General features: G+C 33.7%; 3 protein-coding genes across 3 annotated transcripts; 1 reads left to right on the forward strand and 2 right to left on the reverse strand.

Moving 5' to 3' along the window:
* The first annotated feature begins 7,035 nt into the window (after nucleotides 1–7,035).
* LOC147406434 (UDP-galactose transporter 1) lies at nucleotides 7,036–17,270 on the forward strand. The gene is made up of 5 exons (XM_086434470.1): nucleotides 7,036–7,515; nucleotides 14,037–14,286; nucleotides 14,514–14,721; nucleotides 16,291–16,522; nucleotides 16,790–17,270. Exons 1-5 carry the CDS (start codon nucleotides 7,405–7,407, stop codon nucleotides 17,018–17,020), a joined length of 1,032 nt encoding a protein of 343 aa, XP_086290596.1. The 5' UTR covers nucleotides 7,036–7,404; the 3' UTR covers nucleotides 17,021–17,270.
* Nucleotides 10,377–10,989, reverse strand: LOC147406435 (NAC domain-containing protein 48-like). The gene is made up of 2 exons (XM_086432912.1): nucleotides 10,785–10,989; nucleotides 10,377–10,678 (listed from the first exon to the last, which is right to left on the reverse strand). Exons 1-2 carry the CDS (start codon nucleotides 10,945–10,947, stop codon nucleotides 10,377–10,379), a joined length of 465 nt encoding a protein of 154 aa, XP_086289038.1. The 5' UTR covers nucleotides 10,948–10,989.
* A 1,466-nt stretch (nucleotides 17,271–18,736) lies between the features above and the next one.
* Nucleotides 18,737–20,219, reverse strand: LOC147406436 (Adenine nucleotide alpha hydrolases-like superfamily protein). The gene is made up of 3 exons (XM_086434471.1): nucleotides 19,489–20,219; nucleotides 19,262–19,386; nucleotides 18,737–19,119 (listed from the first exon to the last, which is right to left on the reverse strand). Exons 1-3 carry the CDS (start codon nucleotides 19,894–19,896, stop codon nucleotides 18,972–18,974), a joined length of 681 nt encoding a protein of 226 aa, XP_086290597.1. The 5' UTR covers nucleotides 19,897–20,219; the 3' UTR covers nucleotides 18,737–18,971.
* Between the last annotated feature and the right edge of the window lie 1,902 nt (nucleotides 20,220–22,121).

Genomic DNA, 22,121 nt, shown 5'->3' on the forward strand with positions numbered 1-22,121 from the left:
AAAAAGAATCCAAGCTCCGCCCCTATTCAAGATAAATATCTCTAAGATGTGTATTATTGAGATATGTATCAATATCAAATGTTGGATTTCATGTTTACATTGTTGATTATTTTATACATTCAAATATCAATACGATTATTATTTGTCCTAATAGAATCAATTAAACACATGTCTCAAATAATCATTCATGAACAAAAATCTAATTCATGTTATCATTACTTAAATGGAGTTTTAGGAATTATTTTACTAGGAACTCTATTTAAAATGTCTATTACGGTTTTTAATGCTTCTCTCCACAAAAATTCTAGAACTACTAAATGACTCAACATACTCCTAATTATGTTCATAAGTGTATAGTTACGCATTTTAGTTACACCATTTTGTTGAAGCATTACAGGTATTGTATATTATGCACAAATACCTAATTTTTATAAGAATTTAACAAAAGGGTCAGGGTTCTGACTTGATTCATTAAATATATCATAGTATTCACCTCTTATATCTGACCTAACTATGTAACCATATTGTCTAACTGGCTTTCTACCTCAGTTATGTATATTTAGAAGATATTCATAGACCAAGATTTTTCGTGAATTAGATAGATATAACTAAATCTAAAAAAGTCATCTATAAATGTGATGAAATATCTTTCTCCGTTCAAATATGTAGTGGAAAAATGTCCACAAATATCAGTGTGTATCATCTCAATGAGTTCTTTACTTCTTGTGGGTCCTTTCTTAGTATATCTGATTTGCTTTCCTTTAATGCAATCCACGCATATCGAGAAATCTGTGAAATCCAAATTATCTAAAATTTTGTCCTTCATTAATCTCTCTATACTAACTCTCGAGATGTGTCTCAGGCATTTATGCCACAAGATTGAGGAATTTTCATTCATCATGCCACATTTCAAACTATTATTCGAATGTAAGGAAATTAAAGACTGGGCATAACTCTAATTTAAATTTATTTTATATAAACCATCAAATAAAATTCAACTAAAACTTTTCTTCTACATTCTTCAAGTACTCAAACGCACTGTCAGTCAGAGGTAGGGAAGTCTTGACATTGTTAGCGGTAACCATCCCCATGAACATCAAAGTAAACCTATTCAATCTTTTCAAGCGAAAAACAAGTATTTTTGCTCTATCGTACTGCTCTTAGTTAAGTATGTAGGTCTTGCAGAGATGATCGCTAGATTAAGATCCTAAATTTTTAGAGTGAATTTGATGTACTCATAATATTCTAAAAAGTTCAATACGATAAAGATTGGACAGTGAATGCATGAGAATGCAACGAACTATGATTTGAAATTTTATAAGAACAATGCTCTAATTAGTATTTTGAGTTATATTAAATAATGATGAACTCATTAATATCACATAAATTTATCATTTGGGTTAAACTAAGTATATTCATTGTTTAGTCATATAAGAGTAAAGACTAATTTTATTCACCTTATAAGACTAATATAATTTATATAATTTATTCAGTTAGTTTTGTTACCTCTGGGTATCCATTCCTAACTCTGTTAAATTAGGTAGATTATATTATCTTATCTAAAATTTAATTAGTTAAATGAAATTCTCTTTTGGACTAATTCCATTTTCTTAATTAAATCTGCAATTGTAAATATTATTGTTCACCTCGATGACCAAATTTAATACAATTAGAAAACTCATATTTATTGTTAATTAAGGCCACTTTGACAGTTACAAAATTAAGAAATTTATATTTTTCTAAATTATTTAATAATATTACAAGATTGGTTAAATCAAACTTTAATATTTCACTAATATGATATGATATAATGTTTTGATAATAAAAGTCCAATGTCAAAACTAAGGGTCAATTGGCTAAGAATCCTAAAATAAAACATCAATTTATTTTATCCTAATCTTATGTACCAAAACAAAATAATGTCAATAATCAAAATTGGAACCATATACAAATCACATCAAAATCACAAAATCGAAATTGGCAACTTAACATACATATATTAACCGAATTGAAAATTAAACATACATGTATAAATCAAAATTTAAAATATATATATATGTAAAACCAAAATTTGAAATTAACATACATGGAAAATCGAAATTAGAAATCAAAACTAAAATTGAAAATTAACATACATGTAAAACCAAAATTAGAAATTAAATATACATGTAAAATCAAAATTCCAATAACAATAATAAATAAATAAACGAAAAAAAATCCAAACAAATATCAAAATTAAATTTCAACCAATATTAAATCAGAAATCCAAATCGATATGTGATTGAATTCTAAGATAAAATAAAAATAATTCATATATATATGTAAAAAAAAACTATGAAAAATCAACAATTATGGTTACATAGTGAGTCAAAGAAATTGTCACAAAAATTTTATAAGTCATTGAAATTTTTTATCCATGAATGGTAATCAATATATGGAAACTCAAAACCTAGCTTTGATACCACATGATTATTTTATACATTCAAATCTCAATACGACTATTATTTTGTCACAATAGAATCAATCAAACACATATCTCAAACAATTATTCATGAATAAAAATCTAATTCAAGTTATCATTACTTACCTTGTGTCATCACTAAACCTTTAATCCAATGCTTTTGAATACGCTTCTTTTAATCTTCTCTTTCCTTATGTTTTGTGAAACCTTAATCGGATTGAGCTTTTCTTCTAGGCTCACCTACTCCCTTCTCTCTATTTGAATTGGTTGAGTTTTGTGATTGGTGGATATAACGTTTCGTGTCCTTTTTCCACAACTTTAATATGGGATTAACCAATCCTTTTTATAGATGAAGGTTGAGGGCCTATATTAATTTTTTGATAAGTTTCCTATCTATCAAGGTCTCCTACTAATTCCTTAAAAAATATAATTCTAATGACATTGGGTTTCAATTTAAAATTGATATCTATTATATAATAGAATTCATGAGCACTTTAGAAACTAAAATCATGAAAGTCAATTGACTTAGGTCAATGAGGCCAAAACATCACATAGGTTTTAACTAGGGGTGTCAATGGATAGTTGAAAATTCAAATTCAAATTTGAAAAATCGAATATTATCCGAAATTTTCAAATATCGGATTCGAAATCGAATAGTTTTATATATTCGAATCCTTATCGGATACGGATTTGGATATCAACATTTCGAATCCGATAATATTCGAATATTATATAATATATATTATTTTATTTGATTTATTTTTTATATAAATAGTATAATATATAATTGATTTTTTAAATAATAAAAAATCAATTAAATAAGGAAAAATTATGTTTTTTTTTAACATACAAATTATTCGAATTTTAATTGGATATTATCTGATATCCAATAGGATAACCGGATTCGAATTAGGATAGAATTTTAAAACATCCATTGGATTCGAATTCGAATTTGGATATCAGATAAAAATTTTGAATTCGGATTCGGATATTGCTGTATCCGAACCAATAAGCATCCATTGACAACCCTAACATACACTCTTCAAATCAAATGTTTTTTCATGAGTCATCCGAACCTCTCCCTAGATATTAAAGTCAATGAGCAAATATTTGAAGAAAACAATTACCAACTTAAATAATTGTATAAAAATAAGAATTCATTATCTAGAAATATCTTAGATTATATTAAATAATTTTTCCTAACCTCTTTGAAGACTAGAGATGGACTACTTTTCAAGTTTCCCACTTTTCTTACAACCTTTGCCCCAAGTGGAGATAACCTCCGTAACACTTAAAGGTGGCTTCATATTACCTTGATTGTACACATCTTCACTATCTTATTATTGTATTATGTCATTAGGTCCCACTATAGATTCTCTATGTGATGTCTTGTTTCAAGTTGATCCTTCATGTCACTTCAAAACAGATTTACGTGGAGTTGGTTTTAGTTCAAGTGGGAGGATAACATTAGAAGGTTGGAAAATAATTTGCCTAAGTGTAGGAAAACATTTTCCTGCCAAGGGTGAAAAATCTATTTGGAAAGAAAAATAAATTTTAGGGAAAATATGTAATTACACATCTAAAAAATCACATCTTTCATGGAAAAATATTTTCCCTCCTATTTTCCATAAGCAATCATACGTACCTAAGGGTATGAGAAATGCATTTTCAAGGTAAAATGAATTTAATGAAAAATGATCAGGGAAAAATATTTTTTGGCGAAAATGAATTTTAGTATTTAATTGTATGTATCTAGGAGAATATCAAAGGAGAGTCGGTTTTTAGATTTGGGTGATGGGTTTTAGTAAAAATTGGTAACGACGAAGCTCCTAAGTTTTATATCATTTTGGAATATCAAGGTATTTCTCAATTAATTAATATTTTGAAAATGTTTTGATTGAGATAATTTGTATTTTATTTTAAGCGATATCATATCTCATGATGAGAATTTAAATCTTATTCTAGAGAGGAGCGATGAAAGGAGATTTAAGCCTTGTTCTAAGAAGTCTTTTAGGGTGCACGCATCCCCAACCCAAAGTACTATTTACATATCTTCTCTTCACATTGAAACAACTCTATCTACGTCTTAATTTTTATCAACTCACAATTTCTTCTTTCACAAATCATTTACTAATGATCAGAAATCGCAAAATGATAATATACTAAAGTTCACCCGTGCCTACGACATGGACATCCTTTGTAGGACTAAGGGGCAAAAAAAAGAAAAATAATAAAATTAGAGGGATATATCATTAAAAGAAAATTGGGCTTGAAGGGGTAAAAGAGGAAAGAGAGTAAAGTTAGAGGTATTATTGAAAAATGGAAACGGTGGGGTGGGGGGGGGGGGGGAGGAGAGTAAATATAATAAAATTGGAGGAGGAGGAAAGCAAATAAAGTGGGGTCATTATAATTGGATGGGATATTTATCCCCATAAGTGACTCACCGTGTATTTGATTATATAGATTGTCTAATGATGTTAGACATACACAATTAAAATATTACTTGTTTTAAAAAGATAAAAATATCTTTTTTAGGATCATATTATTAAGATTGTGTTATTTGTGTATCGTAAACCTGAAAATCATGATAGACTCCCTAGTCTTCTTCTTCTTCTTCTTTTTCCCATCATAACATTCTAAAACAATACAAAAAGTATCAAAGTGATTATATCTTACCTAATTTACCCTTTTTTTTTCTTTTTCTTTTTCTTTTTCACTTGTTCACAAAATATATCCTTTTGAGAAATGTATCACTAAAAAATGAAAAATCTTACTTAAATTTTTTTCTTTTGTATTTTATTTGTGTTACTTGAGAACTTGATTGTAAAAAAAAAAAAAAAAGGTAAGAGAAGTTGCAATGATTTTAGACTTTTGATATATATTATTGATGGTGAGAAATGTATTGTACACTATAATTATTCTTCATATCTATATATAAAAAAATTCAACAATAGAACTCACTTGTGGGGATAAATGTCCACTCATCAAGAGTAGTAATGCCTTTCCTCTTCACCCCTTCAACTTTAATATCTTCTCCCTTCTCTCATTTTCAATAATATCCTTCAAATCTTTCTTTTTTTTTTCTCTTTTATCCCATCTTTTAAAATAATAATACACCCTCTAAATTTACTATCTTTTCATCTTTTTACTCTTTAACTCCAAAGTGGACCCCATTATTTTGTCCCCTTTTTCAATAAGACCCCTCTAAATTTATTATTTTTCCTCTTTCACCCCTAAATCCCAAAGAGAATACTCCTGTTGTGAGCACAAGTGAACTCTAGTCTATATGGTGATGCACAATAATTCTCTTCCCAGTGTTTATATTTCACATAAATAGTTGTTGAGATTTAATCTTTTCACGAATCGAGAAATAATTTTAATTTTATTCTCTTTTCTTTCTTCATTTACAATAATACCCCCTTCAATTTTATTGTATTTTTTCTTTTATATCTTGACAATATTAGGTGTGTCAATGGATACCCATTTAATCGAAATCGAAATCGAATACCTTAGTTCTGGATTCCTTTTTATTGGAACCGGTTAGAATTGAGTCTAAAATTGAATCGAACCGATAGGAACTGGAATCGTTGGGTTCTATCCAATGGGTACCCGAAACCGGTTTATTTTGTCATTTCTTTCCATACTATAGATGATTTAAGGTATTTTTTATTTAAAAAACACATGTATGTTATATAAATTCTTCAATTTTTTATATAAATTATCGATTGAAACTTAAAATGAGTTACTCTTCTAAAAAATCATTACTTTTAACAAAGATAAATTTTTTATTTTCGAAAAAAAAATAATTAATTTGTATCTTAAGTATAAAAAATTATTACTAAATTAACAATTTTATTGATAATATGTTAATTCTTTTATAATGATTTGAAATATTTTGTTATCATTCGATTCTTCAGAATCGAAATCGATGGGTACTCGTGATTTTTGACGGTCCAATTTTGATTCTATTTATTTTGAAATCGGATCAGGAACCGAACTTATACGATGGTTATGGTTCTAAGTTCCTGGGGAGCCGAACCGGAACCGACCCATTGACACCGCTAGTCAATATTACCTTTTAAGAAAAATAAAAACAGGTAACGTTGGACTTTATTGGATACATAGGGATTTGTATTTATTTCCTAGGGATTACTTTTCTAAGAAATCCTGGGAAATATCTTCCATCTCATCCGTTGTTCTTCCCTTTTGTGGTGCACATGCAGTGCTTCAAGACATGTGATCCACCATAACTTAACCTACTACATCCCCTTAGGTAGGACCCAATCCGTCATCCAATGAAATCAAGAGATCTGGGTGTGGGCCCACATAAAATCAACTATTAATTGTGTTTATGACCGTTTGATTTACCTACCTAACATTTGACAATTTATGCTTAGTAGGGACATGCACTAGTTAAGAGTTAAGAGAGAGAAAGAGAGGAACTTTGCCTAATTCCATGGAAGAAGGCCAAAAGCGTTTCGTGTTCGAAACACGTTACTGTCATCCCAATAAAGAAACAGCATATTCATTGCGATTGTTATACGATCTCTAAGAAAATAAAAGGGTAAGATCTTAGAGTGGACGTCATCCGGGGACTACAGTATTATTTTCCTTTGAGTTTCACAGCAGCAACAATAACATACTCCATCGCCATCACATGGGAGAAGAACCTCCACCACCGTTACACTCCCTTCTTATACTCTTCAAATAGGGCTTTTAAATTTTAATTGATTCTCTCTGATCTCTCTTGGATGCGTTTTGATTGCATCTTTCCCTCTTTTCTCCATCGAATTCTGCACTTTCCCCCCCTTTTTCTTGCAGTCAATTTGACAGAGCAGCAATTATGTTATTCAAATTAGGGTTGTTGTTGTGTTCTTGATCTTGATTTTTGTTTTTTTTTTTTTTTTTAAAATTTATTTTGTGGGAATTTTGGGGGAGAATCGATGGAGGAGAGTCTGTTGTGTCAGTGGAGTGTGTTTCGGTCTCTTCTTGCTATAGTTCAATGGTGGGGTTTCAATGTTACTGTGATTATCATGAACAAATGGATCTTTCAGGTGAGAATTTTTATTTTGAGTTTCGCAAAGGTTGCTCCTTCAATTATTTGTTGTTTTTGATGGATTTGTGTGGTTTGTTGGTATTTTTTTAGTTTTTGATTGAATTGTTGTTTGATTACTAAATTTTAGTTTTTCTACGTTGTGAGATTCTGAAAGATTGATCCTTTTAGTATTCTGTTAAATGGGTATTCGTGATTTGTTGAGATTTTTTCTGGGCATGTTTGTGTTTTTTATTTGGTTGCTGTTTGATTGCTTAATTTCAATTTCTATGTGGGGTTTCTCTTTTGATATTTCGTTTGTTGGATCTTGTTTTTTCTGATTTCTTTGTTTGTTTTTTTTTTTTTTTTCTTCAAGTAAAGAATCATGTTGTTTACATTAAATATATTTGCGATTAATACTGACCATTGTACTGGTTTTATGGACTACTTGAATCTCTGTTTTATTTTAATTTTATTATTAATTATTAAATTTTCTGGGGGGTGGTGGGTGCCGACTCGGTGACCTGAATTCAGTTCTTCTAGTTTGTCAATTTGTAGTTCTTAATATATTCCAATTGTCTGTAAACAGAATTGATTCACAGAATAAATTAATTTTAATATTTTATTTATCAAATACAAATGGTATTGATCCTTAAAAATAATAACTAATACAGTTGCTTTCCAACCTTATTTGCTTCCTGAATTTTGAGATGACTTCCCTACTCAAGATTTGAATTAGATCCTGCCTTACACAACTAAGGTTTGATCAGCTGAAAAATTGAAAGGGAGCTTCCAAAGGGAGGGATGTACTGGCAAATTTGTTGGTGTAGAATGTTTACATGTTATATGTTATAATAACAGATTTGTATGTGATAGCTTACTTAATTTAGTGATTTTAAGTATAGCTCATAAATAATAACTAAAAATTATTGTTTTAGATTTCTTTATATTATCTCAAAGTTTTCTTGATTCTGAGATTTGGTAAATAATACAAATTGATCTCAAAAAAAAAAAAAAAAAAATTTATTACCTTTTTTAGTATGTGGATAATTGATTGGAGAAAAAGGGAACCTCATTTGTTATAAAATTTTCACGGTCATTGTCGTCATCAAAAGTTTCATGATGTGATATATTTTTTTTATATATTTCCTTTTGTTTACACACTACCTTTGGCAACCTTGGGGTTGCAGTCAAACTTTTTTCCTCGACTACATAGGGTCTTGAATTGAAACCCGAAAGAAGAGTATTACAAGCCTAAGAGGTCGAGAAGACTTACAAAGGATAGAATTACAAAAAATATACGTATCTTGCTCCATTTGCAATTGGCACCATCTAAATACGAAACCATCAAAGACCTTGCAGTGCAAACCTTGACATGCTTCCTGCTAAGTTAGTAAAATGAAATTCTTTTAGGTTGAGATGTTTTAGATTCTGAGAATGAGATGAAATGACAATCAACAAGCAAGGAACGCATTTGTCAATTGTATGAATTATTGTCTAAAGCATTTTCTTAGTCGGGTGAGCAACCCAAATCATCACAATCGATGCATTATGTGATTTACCCTAACAAACCTGAGAAATTTCTACAATGTCTCGTTCCAGTCTCCATCGAGACTCTGACATCTCAACTGAGACATTTCAAGAAGATCCAGAATTTTGAACGATGGTACCAATACTGTAGTTTGTCCAATCACTTTATTATAGCGTGACTCCTAAACCTTCCATGAAATAAGGTTTAGGACACCTTGCAAATTTGCTTTTATTAATAATGTGATATTGCTTATTAGTTGCTTCAAGCTTACAATGATATTAAGAAATGAAGTGAAAATTTAGATTGCTGAAATTTTGAAGGACCTTGTGTTTCATTATGATGTTGCAATCTCTAAGACAAATGGCCTCCACTATGCATTCTCCACAACTTGTGAGTTGGTTTTGCATGAAAGATACAAAGGATCCTAGCTGATGGAATTGTTGCTTTGCGATATCATAATATAATCCTAATCACTTGAAGTTTTATTTATCTAGATACATTGGATCAAAATCATGACATACCACTAAGAGTGATTACATGTGTACTCAACAGGTGGTACAATTTTTTTTTTTTTTTTTTTGCTTTTCACCTTGCATAATGTTGGACTGTAAATGATAGTATAGACCCATCACACTAGGTTATCATTTGTGCTACCATATGCTTTTTTAGCATCACCCTAGGTTTGAACCAATCGAGTTAGGGATCAGAAGTTATGTGGAATTGAGGGGCCCATCTCTTAGATGATGTAATTGTACTTAATGTCAAATTTATAAATCTCACAATGCCTCATTGTCATGCTAGATAATAAGGTGCTCTTGATGATACCCATAAAAGGGCTTTAACTCTATGTTAAAGATCAAATTCCAACAAATATGTTCCATCAAGAGAATTCCTCGTTAGATGGGTTTAGGAAAAGTCAAGATACCAACTATAATCAAAACTAGAAGTATCAAAACTATAGAAAGACTTGAAAGAACTCTACAATTTGAAATGACATAGTTATCTTAAAACAATAAGTTGATGATACTAGTCACTAGCCAATATGACTACCCCTTAAAGCATGATAGAAAGGTATAATCTTGAATGAAGTATACATTGGTTTATGATCAATTTGATCCCTTGATCCAAATTGGGACAAAGGGGACTAACATCCATGAAAAGGTCACTTGAGGTTAATAAAATGTAACTTGGATTTATGAACAATTTATACCTTAGCACTAAAAGGTTTTCATAGCCAATCAAGCAGCTTGTAAGTAGGAGCATTTTGGGAGAGGTATTCAATAGATGCGAAGGAATTATAGATCAAAGGGTTTGTTGCCTTCTTGTTTTGTTCCAACTAAAAGTGTTGAAGGTTATTTCCACATCTTAGGTTCAAACTCCCTTGGTGAATTGATCCTGTGAATGATGTATGTAAATGGTATATAAACAGTTTTATGGGTGATCCAATTGGTTTTCAAACCTCTTGGTGCCTTTCCAGCATAAAACACAAGTGCCTTCTTTATGGCAATTGGTTTCGGATTCCCAATTGGTTTATCAGCTCCAGTTGCCTTCCAGTAACCAGATCCAACTGCACGATTCGGTCTTGACCCATTCGGATATTTCCTGTCTCTAGGAGAGAAGAAGTACCACTCTTTTTCACCATATGAAGCCAGACCTATTCAACCATAAACCAACTCAATTAACAAAAAAAAGAAATTTAAATATATAAAATAAAAAAAATAAAAAAAATAAAAAAAATAAAAAAAATAAAAAAAAATTACCTGGAAGTTGCCATGGATCAAATTTATAGAGATCAATTTCTTTGATTATAGGAACAAAGATGGACAGAGAAGCACATTTTCGACACAAATAGTGGACCACCAACTCCTCATCCGTTGGATGAAATCTAAATCCTGGAGGCAACTCTAAATCTCCACCCTTCATTTCTCTCCTTCTCTCTCTCTCTCTCTCTCTCTCTCTCTCTCTCTCTCTCTCTCTGCTTTAGCTTTGGTAAGAAAGAAGGAGCTTGAAACTTAGAACACAAGAGAGAAGCCGATATTTAAAGACGATCATCACTTTATAGTTAAAAGACCTAACTCGGGGCCAAATACAACTTTGGTTAAAGTTGAGGTCTATAAACAGTTTTTGGTGCAATACTCCTACAAATCTACTTTTGGTCCAAAACTTGGATAGATATATCCGAGTGTAGGCATTAGATAAGGTCTACTAAAAGGTCTAAAGCCCAAACCCCCAATAGATTCCTATCCGAGGTTTGACCATGTCCCAATCAAACCTCCAATACCTTGGAAAATTACCCTAAATGTGCTTCCTCATACCAGAAGGAATCATGTTTTAGTTTTATGGAGATGTCATTTTGGAATATTTTCCATCTTCCAAGGCACCAAAGGAGTGAGATTCACCACCATTTGCTAAGGCAGAGCTCTATCAACCTTGTGTCATTATTTTTCTCCCTTCAAATCACAAAAGAAAAGGAAGGCAGCTGCCCAGTGCCGTAATATGGAGGGTTTGTCCAAGTCAACCTGAGTTATAACTACCAATTGAGATGTGTTAATACTTATGATAGAACAAAGTGAACAACCATTGTCTTGGCCTAGGTGCATCTTTATGAGTTGGGAGTAAGCCATGCAAACACACCTTGAAAACAAACCTCATGTCATTAGAAGGATTTTGGTGGGAAGTGGTGGGGGTTGCATATTTTGGCATTTGATTATCTTTTATATTGCAAATGCTTCCTTAGCATTTTCATTTTTTTTTCTATAGGATATATCAGAAAACTAATAACCTCACTTTACCTTAGCAAACGAGTTTAAACAAATTTACACTTAGGGTATGTTTGATTGCATGGAAAGTCACTTTCCATGGAATTTGAAATCCATGGAAAATTAGTTGTGGAAAATAGGTAGGGTTGGAAAATCAAATTCCATTGTTTGATTTCACTTGGATAAAATCATGGAAAAAATATGAGAAAAAATAAGAAGAGGAGAAGGAGGATGTGGCGACGACGAGGGCGACGGTGGCGGCGACGACGGCGGCGGTGGCGGTGGCTGCTACGACAACGATGGTGGAGGCGGTGGCGGCGGCGACGATGAAGGTAAGTGAGGAAAATGGGGGGAGAACTTGGTGGTGGTGGTGGCGGAGGAGGTGAGGGATGGAGAATAAGAAAAATAAGAAGAGAGAGAGAGGTGGTCGGAGACGGAGCTGACGGCGACGGCGATGGTGACGACGACGGCAAGGTTAGTGTAATGGTGGTGGTGGTGGTGGTAGGGAATAATTGATGATGGAAAACATGGGTGGATTTCATTTTCCCACCCATATGGGTGGGAAAGTGAAATCCATGATTTAGTGGACTTTTTGAATGGTGTGGAAAATGAATTCCATTTCCATGTGCAATCAAACACTTGAAAAATGTCATTTTCCATGGAAATTGATTTTCCACCTTATTTTCCATGTGCAATCAAACATACCCTTAATTTTGTGTTGGTAATATTTTGTGACTGTTTTTAGTAGCCTCCTATATATATAGGAGGTAAAAACAAGAAAAAATGAAGTTAGAGGGGTGTTATTAAAAAAATTTGAGGTTAAGTCAGGTAAAAGATGAAAAATAGTAAAGTAGGTTAAAGGGGTAAAAGAAAAAATATAGTAAAGTTAGAGGAGGTGAAGGGCATCCTCTTTGGGGTTAAGGGATTAAGAGTGGAAAACAATAAATTTAGAGGGGTATTATAAAAAAAAAATTGAGGTTGAGGGGTAAAAGGTGAAAACCAATAAAGTGGGTTAAAGGGATAAAAGGAGGAAATACAGTAAAGTTTGAGGAGGTGAAGAGTAAAGAAAATAAATTGGGTCCCACAAAATTGTAGCTTGGTGGGATGTTTGTCCCACGTAAAAATGTAGCGGATGAGACATTTATCCCCCATACAACTGTAGCAAAGTAGACCCTACAATTTTATTTTATTATATATATATAGACATTAGAGTTCGCCCATGCATGTGTCATGGGCATCCTCTTCGGGGTTCAAGGGGTGAAAGGAAAAGGAATAAATTTGGCAGGGTATAGGAAAAGGGGATAAAAAGTGGGATCCACTTTGGGGTTAAAGGGGTAAAGAGGAAAGATAATATAGTTAGAGGGGGTATTATTAAAAAAGGGGGTAAAAGAGGAAAAATAATAAAATTGGAGAGAGATTATTGAAAGGAGGGGAGGGGGGTGGGAAAGAGGAGAAGAAAGACAATAAAGTTGAAGGGGGTGAAGAGAACAGGCACCACTATAGTATGTAGATGAGGGGATGTTTATCCCCCACAAGTGAGCCCCACCGCTGTGTTTTATTATATAACTAGAGTTTGCACGTGCAGTCTTTGGGGGTTAGGGGGTAAAAGAGGAAAATTAATAAAATTGGAGGGGTCTTATTAAAAAATCTTTAGGGTTAAAAGGGTAAAGGAGGAAAGATAGTAAAGTTTTTATTTTTATTTTTTATGGGTAAGTTGGACTTGAACCCATGACCTCAAGGTTGCTTTGCAATCTGTCAATCCAACTGGGCTATGGATCTAAGCCCTAGGAAAGATAATAAATTAGTAGTGAACTATGGAAAAAGGGAAGGGGTGAGGGAGGAGGAGACTAAAGACAATATAGGTGAAGGAGGTAGGAGGAATGCAATAAAGTGGGGTCACCGTAGCTGGATGGGATGTTTATCCCCCACAAGCAGGCGCTCCACCATTGTGTTTTATTATATAGATATTGCACGGTTTAATTCAATTGATTTGGTAAATGAAACTTTGTTCTGTTTCCTTTTGTCTTTGAGGATTTTGTAATTTCTGGGCTGCAACATCAAGAGGGATTGGCTACATTTGTGGGATAGAGTTATTTGACCTAAAACAAAATGGTCATCGTTCCATCATGACTGCAAAAATTATCACACAAAAAAAAAAAAAAAAAAAAAATCTTACCGATTCTCAGAATTTATTTTAAATTGGATCACTAGAAACGACACAGATGTGACTGATGTATTATTTTTTTCATACAGAAATTGGATTTTAAGTTCCCTCTTTCGGTATCTTGCATTCACTTCATATGCTCAGCTATCGGAGCATACATAGCAATCAAGGTGCTGAAAGTCAAGCCACTGATAACGGTTGACCCTGAAGACCGTTGGAGAAGGATATTTCCTATGTCATTTGTTTTCTGTATCAATATAGTGTTGGGGAATGTGAGCTTGCGGTACATTCCAGTCTCTTTCATGCAAACAATAAAATCGTTCACTCCTGCAACAACAGGTTAGGGTTGAAATGTTGTTATTCTAACTATTTTAAGAGAGCTTATATTGCCACACCAGCTTTTACTAATGCCACCCCAGATGTGTGCTAATTCTTTGGTGATTTACATATGAAGTGGGGTGGCATTAGCAAAAGTTGGTGTGGCAATAGAATCTCTCTTTTAATCATTCTATGCTTGTTAAAACTAACTGTCAAAGCTGGATCTGATTTCAATGCATTTGAAACAGTTGTGCTGCAGTGGCTAGTTTGGAGAAAATACTTTGATTGGCGCATTTGGGCTTCTTTGGTACCCATTGTAGGAGGAATTCTTCTTACCTCCGTTACCGAGCTTAGTTTCAATATGTTTGGATTCTGTGCTGCTTTATTTGGTTGTCTGGCTACATCTACAAAGACTATACTTGCAGAGTCGCTACTGCATGGATATAAGTTTGACAGGTAGACTGTTTGCACTTGTTTCTTTTTCTTACTTAATAACCAATTTTTTGTAGTTGATTTTGTATTACACTTTAGCTGTAAAGAATCAAATTTTTAAAAGAAAAATATAGGAATTTTAAAACCAAAATGTTCATATTAAATAAAATATCTAATAATGGATATTTCACTGTCCACCAAGAGACCATTTTTTTCTTTTTTTTGTTCTACTATCCATGTTGGCGTTTAATATAATGTCATGGGTCACACACTTGTTGGTACAATGGCAGTTTAGACATTAGATATTATTGTGTAAAGGTGGAACATGGATTTTTTCTTTTTTTTTAATCACTAACCAATTGCACTGTAAGATCATAAAGAGGAGAGAGAACGCCTCATTCTTCTCCATTTCACTCTTTGTGGCTATTCACAACAATCCGCAAGGATGGATATATAGAGAAGGATGCTGTTTGTAGAATTCTGTTAGATGGTCAAAGTAAAAGTGGGCTTTTGGAGTGCCATGTCGCCAATATGGAGCTGAATTTTGCAAATTCAAGAAACATGACATAGATTGTGATATACCAAGGGAAGTCACTTGAGATGGTTTCGTCATGGGCAACAAAAGCCGATTCAAACCCTAGTAAGAAAGAATTTAAAATTTGAAAATTCTAAAAGAATGGGAGGAAGGCTAAAAAGAATGTGGACGAAATGGTGAGAGCATTTATAAACTCAAAAGAGATGGATTTAGACATGATTGAATAGAGGAACAAGATTGGTTCAGGGCCACCTGAAATTCTTGGGCTAAGGCTTTGATGATGATGGAACTTTTAAATCCAGAAGGTTATATTGCATTCTAGATCATGAAATACATCTCTGATCTGCATTTGTTTAGAGATAAGTGGGGATGGATGAACACAAAAGCATGGCCTTAGAATGAGCAAAGAATCAAGATTTGTTCAAAGCAACCCAAATTTTTGGGATTAGGGAATGATGATGGAAGTTTTAATGCCAGAAGATTGTATTACATTCTAGACCAAATACACATCTGAATTGCATTCATCCAGAGATCGATCGCAATCAGTTAAAACAGTCAATATTCAGAAATAACTTATAAAATAACAATATAAAGGGTCGTCAAGAATGTTAGTAAAATCAGATGATCTCCTTCTGTTAGTGAAGCTTTTGGGCTCTTTTATTCTTTGACCAGCACTACAGTTTACATCTGCTTAGATTTGATATTTTCCACTGACCTGCAAATTTATTCATCAATAAATCTCACTTTCAACGTGTTCCTGAGTACTACATCAAATCCTTGCATCAATGGGTTTTTCCCTTTTCAAGAAAGAAATACTGCTAGCTTCAAAATACCCAATTTATGCTACTTTAGAATTCCACCTAACATGGATGTTGGATGAGGATGGGTTCACCTAGTTATTGGAGTTCAAAATTACGGTTCTCATCATTCTGCTTGTTAGCATAATTGAATTCATTTGTTCATATTGAAATTTTAATTTATTAATAGACTTATTGTTCTCAGATTATTCTTTGTTTCACAAAGTTGATCTCATTTTTTTTTTCTTCTTTGCTTTGTAGCATAAACACAGTATATTACATGGCACCTTTTGCTACTATGATCTTGGCTGTACCAGCTCTTCTACTTGAAGGTGCTGGGGTCATGGAATGGTTTCACACACACGAGTCTATCGGCTCGTCTCTCATCATAATATTAACCTCCGGGGTGTTAGCTTTCTGTCTCAACTTTTCCATCTTTTATGTCATTCACTCTACAACTGCCGTAACTTTCAATGTTGCGGGGAATCTTAAGGTGAGAATCAAACAAGATCGATTTGGTCCCTCACACATCCTCCTTTTTATCTGCCATATTATTTGACCATTTAATATATAAAATACTGATTTTTTTTAACAGTTCTATTCTTAAATGAAATTATTTTTATTTTTCTAAATTATCTTATGTTTTCCCGACTTTATCTACTTTTTCCAAAGCTTTCTCTTGCTGAATTATTCACGAACCCCGCCTTTGGCACTATTATTAAGTACATGGTAATCATTGGGTATTTTGTTTTGATTTCAGGTTGCAGTCGCGGTCATGGTTTCATGGTTAATATTCCGAAATCCAATTCCGGCTTTGAATGCAGTTGGATGTGCGGTGACACTCGTTGGGTGTACATTTTATGGGTACGTGAGGCATAAACTCTCTCAACAACCACCAGGAACGCCTCGGACTCCTCGAACACCTCGGACACCTAGGACCCGGATGGAGATGCTCCCGCTTGTAAACGATAAATTAGACGATAAGGTTTAATTACTAGGCTACCCTTGCACGTGATGGCTTTTTGAGGGAAGGGTAGAAGGTAAAGAGGACTCTGAATTACTTTTTTTTGCTAGAAAAGTGAGATTAGTGGTCGGTAAACAGTAGGTGAAGGTGGGTTTTGAACCTAGGTCGTGGTATCAACACTCATAGACTATAACCAAAGCTGACTCCGTATATACTCTAAATTACTATGTTTAGCGATGTTAACTTGCATTTTATAAGTCAGTAAATTATTTGGGAACCGTTTGCCTTGTGTTGCAATCGCAGCAGGTCAGGTTGGTTAAGAGTCTAATTCGCCACTTGCAAGCAAGCAGGCTTAATTTGAATGCTAACTTGGTTGCGACAAGTTGATCGGCTTTTTATTCAGTGGAGGAAACCAATACAAAGATAAATTATTCATGCCTTTTGACTCGGTTTTTAATCCTTATCAATCCTTGGTTCTCAAATCAGCAAAAAATCTAAACCTTCTATTAGGGATGCAGCAATGCAGCACCCATTTTTGGAACCCCCAAACCTTCCTGTTAGGATCTCTTTCCCATATCCAAGAAATCCTATTATTATAGGTGTGGTTCTGATATTTGAATGACGTCCAATACTTTTTTATCAATCTCTCTAGCACCTTTCACAAAATTCTCAAAACATTTTAGAAAGGTACATTAAGCAATTAATCAATAATTTGCTGATTAATAGTTGAATAGGATAAAATATTTACCCTTCAACCTCAATATTTTATCTTCTTCAACCTTCAAATATCAAAACAAAATAGGGCTTCTAGAGAAGTTGAAGATGGGTTTTAGTATGTATTATATTCTACAATCCCTAAAAAAAAATCTGATTTCTTTTTTAATAAAAAATTTAACCAAATAAGCCAAAAATTTATTGACATGCCAAGAAACTCCTAGGGCGGTGGGCCAAAGTTTACATTTAAAAAAAAAAACAATTTTTTTATTTGTGGGGGTGGGGGTGTTGCACTCTTACTTCTGTCTTCTCCGGTGATTCAACACGATGGAAACCAACCATGAATCTCCGACACCTCTTATTTGTCTCTTTACTTTTCTCCTCCGATGTCTCCCTCCTTGCCTGTTTTTCTTCTTCCCCTCCGCGCCTGATCCATCGGAATAGTTGAAGGATGAGAGATGTGCCCTTTGATATGGAGTGCCCATAATCATTTTTCAATTTTTAGAGGTTTCATAAAAATTGGAGGGTCCTGAAAGTTTCTTGGCACCGCAAATATTTGCAAGGCTCTCAGGGTCATGGATGGTAACATGTTTTTTATCTAGATTCTAGCTTTTGGGTTGGTATAGCCCTAAGATCAGGCCAATTGGTAGAGATCTAAACAACCCAATCTCACTCCTTGGATGGGTATTTAATGCACCATCAATCTGTGATCTATCAACTAGTGGCCCCTTGAGTTGGGCTGCCACTGCCCCAATCATCCTGATCAGATAACCCTAGCCATTTATACTAGACCTTTAAGAGGGTCCACTCGAGAACTACCACCCATTTAACATTGCTTGGTAATTATTTTATATAGTTACTATTGCTACACTAACTGTGTGCAATAGTCTGCTGATTTACATAAGAATTGGTGTGGCATTAGGAAAAGTTGGTGAGGCAATAACAGCTCTCGTATTTTATACTGATTAAAGCTAAGGTAGATTTATTCATGTGAAAAAAAAAAAAAAAAAAAGAGAGAGAGAGAGAAGATAGCAAGAGTTAGGTTGTCATTAACCATTAAACATGTTACATAAGGGAGAAAAATACCTAATATCACAACTACATCCTTCTCCTTTTTTTCCTTATTTACTAGTTATGTCAAGATCCAATACATGACACTAGAGTTAGGTTAGGTTAGGTTGTCATTGACCATTTCACAAAGGAAGAATAAGATCCAATATTACAACTACATCCCTCTTTGTTTTTTTATTCTTTAGTTACTGGCTTAAGCCAAGAGCCAGAAGTTCTTCTGCCATCTAGAGCTAACGAGGTAACCACCCATGCCTCTACTCTGCCTCCTCACCCCCAAAGTCAAGCATTCTGCATTGTTGATGCACTGATCCACAAATTCATCACTGCTACTCATACAAAGGCTGCAAAAACCCCCCACCACACATCATCATCATCATCATCAAAGATCAAGATTTAACTCCAAGGGTGCAAATTAAATATGCAAAAAATGATGAATTTTAAGAGAAATGTTAGGGTGTGGAAAGGGTGTCAAGTTGTACCCACCAGTTGATAAGTGATGATGAAGGCTTCTTTTGACCCAAAACAAGAACAGATACTTCAAGCTTCTTCACTTGGCTCATTACTGTTGCTAGCTTTGGCCCTTGTATCACCAATGCCTCCACTTCAACCTAATCATCAAATCCCACAAAACAAGAAACAATATAAAAAAAATTAAAAACCCAATTTAAAAGGAAAAAAAAAATCTCTCTTATGATGATTTACTACATTACCTCAGGTTTACAAGCCTTGCAAAGAGAGCCAAGAGAGTTGGCAAGGTAAGGAGAAGAAGTAGAAGAGTCAGAGAGGCCTCTATCAAGAGAAGAGTTAGGAGGAGGGATGATATGAAGAAGAGTGAGGAGATCACCCCTGTTTGTGACATGTGTGAGTGCCCACATCATGGCATGCTTGGCACGTTCAGAATGATCAACTACAACCATCACTCTCTTCTTCATGACTAATCCTCCAGCTCCAGTACCATTCTGATCACACATGTTAAAACCTTCCATTTGCTTCAAACTCCTCTCATACTCACAACCATTTCCACAACTAAACTTGTTCTTGTTGCTCCATCTCTTTGATGAAGAATTCCAACTCTCTTTTCCACTTAATTGCCTAAAAAGTGAACCTGAACTAGGCATTCTTCTTCTCTCACTCTTTCTAGTATGTGTGTGTGTAGAAGACAAGAGAAGAGAAGAGAAGAAGTTGGTTTGTTTGAGGAACTTTAAATTGAGGAAATAAGGAGTTTTAGAGAGATGGGTATCTATGGAGATTGAAGAGAAGGAGAGTGGGATACTTAAAGTGAGAGAGACATATAGAGAGAGAGAGAGACAAGCAAAGAGTGATGGATTTCAAGCTTTATCTTTTGTGCAGGTAAAAAGTATCACGGGGAATCCTTCCTTCCTTGGCTTATATGAGAGAGAGAGAGAGAGAGTTGCAGTCTTGCAGACTGCTCTCACTGTCTGTGTTGATGATGAAAGAGAGGATTCTTTCTCTTTTCCTTTTATCAGTTCTCTCTCTCTTATTGAGTTTTTTTTTTTTTCTAGTCCGTTGGACATTGGACACTGTGTCCAACGAAGCCAAGCTAAGAATGCAAACTAGATCTCCTAGGGATTTGTGTAAATTTTTCTGGGATCTCGTTTCAGTCTCAAACTGATTCACTCCAATCAAAACCCGATCCATGGGCAACCCAAGATTGGGCTGTAACGGATTTGATCCTACCTGAAATCCAATCCAATAGCTTTACATTTGAGGATTTGGGTTTGAATAATGTATGAGAAATAATAATGTAAATTATATTACATTTTTTTTAAATATATATGAAGTTTATTTGTTTTGTGCATCAAATTGAATTTGATTCAATCCAACAATAAAAATCGGAGATCCAATTCAAATCTTATTGGATCAGTTCTAGATCCGACCTAGGGTATGATTGAAATGGAATCCACCAATCAAGAGACTAATCACATACAATTTCATTGGACCCATAACTTTTAAAGATCATGATACAGTGGGCCCAAGTGCAATTTGCTTATCTCATGTATGGCCAAATATTTACTCCAGCTCGTCTAGTACAACCATCTTTCTTAAATGCATTTATAATATTCTGCAACCTTTCGGGCATGAAAAGTGTAAGGTAGTAAGTTGGAACAGCTGTTACATGTGTACTCTTATTAGGTATTTATTTAAATATATGATAGTTATTTAGATTTTATATACCAAATCGAGTTAGTTTCATTCAATCCCGATTTGGTATCAATTGGATTGGATTTGAATCTTAATATTGAGATCCAATTTGAAGAGTTCATTGAATCAATTTTGGGTTGGATCCAATCTGCATTGAATTAACCCCAAATCGACCTTGATTTGGACTGAGATCCATTGACAGCCCTGACTTCAAACCGGATCCAATAACATGTGAAGAATCCAATCAAACTATTTCAAATTTCGGATTTGATCCGATCCATTGACAGTCCAAACCTGGCAAGTTGATTTTTATTTATTTATTTTTGGATGATTCTCTCATTCACACTCTTCAGGCGTCAGTGACAGCAATTGTAAAACAGAAAATTTAAAAAATAAAAATAAAAAAACTTGAAAAGAGTCTCGTGAAAGGAAATGGGAGATTGATTCAGGAATCGTACTTTCAAATAATTGCTCCCGAACAACTCGCTGGTCCACCTTTGTTGTCAGACTTTTAATAATACCTATTTAATATTTTTATTTTATTTACTGTAAAAGGCTTTCTGCACCGACAGTCGAGAGAAACAGGGGTTTTAGAGTAAGAAATGTTGCTCAATGGGTCCGGATTGGATCGGGTCACTCTGAGATCAAATGTAATTTGGAATCAAAGCCTATCAAAAGCATAGATTGGACCCCTGTTCGAGAGAATAGGACCCAAGACTAATCCAAAGTCATGCTACGTTGACATCCTATCACACTTTTGTGTTTAATATCATGTGTGGTGCTGCTAATCAGTTAGCATTTTTGTAGATTAAATTAGATTTGATACCTGAGATTTAAAACAAATTTCTTGAATTTAAATAACATATATCGAATGATTTACATATTTTCTCACATTTTATCAGATCTATCGATGCCCCTATTGAATTAGAATATAGTTGATATAAGACTAATCTAACAAATTATCAACTTCAATCCTTATTGAAACTCAAATCATCAATCTAGATCCAAAGTTATTAAATCAAAACAAAATAGGTTTTGGTTGATGGAGGTGAAACAAATTGGGTGACTATTTAGACCATTGGATTCAAGAATTTTAAATAAAATTCATATCTTATGGTTAAAAATAATCAATTAAGCTGATTTGGGTTAGGTCCAATGGAGCAAAAGTAGATTTATGTTG

The sequence above is a fragment of the Akebia trifoliata genome, chromosome 3 (assembly GCF_017979445.1).
Source record: "Akebia trifoliata isolate Shusen 1 chromosome 3, ASM1797944v1, whole genome shotgun sequence".
Taxonomy (NCBI): Eukaryota; Viridiplantae; Streptophyta; class Magnoliopsida; order Ranunculales; family Lardizabalaceae; genus Akebia; species Akebia trifoliata.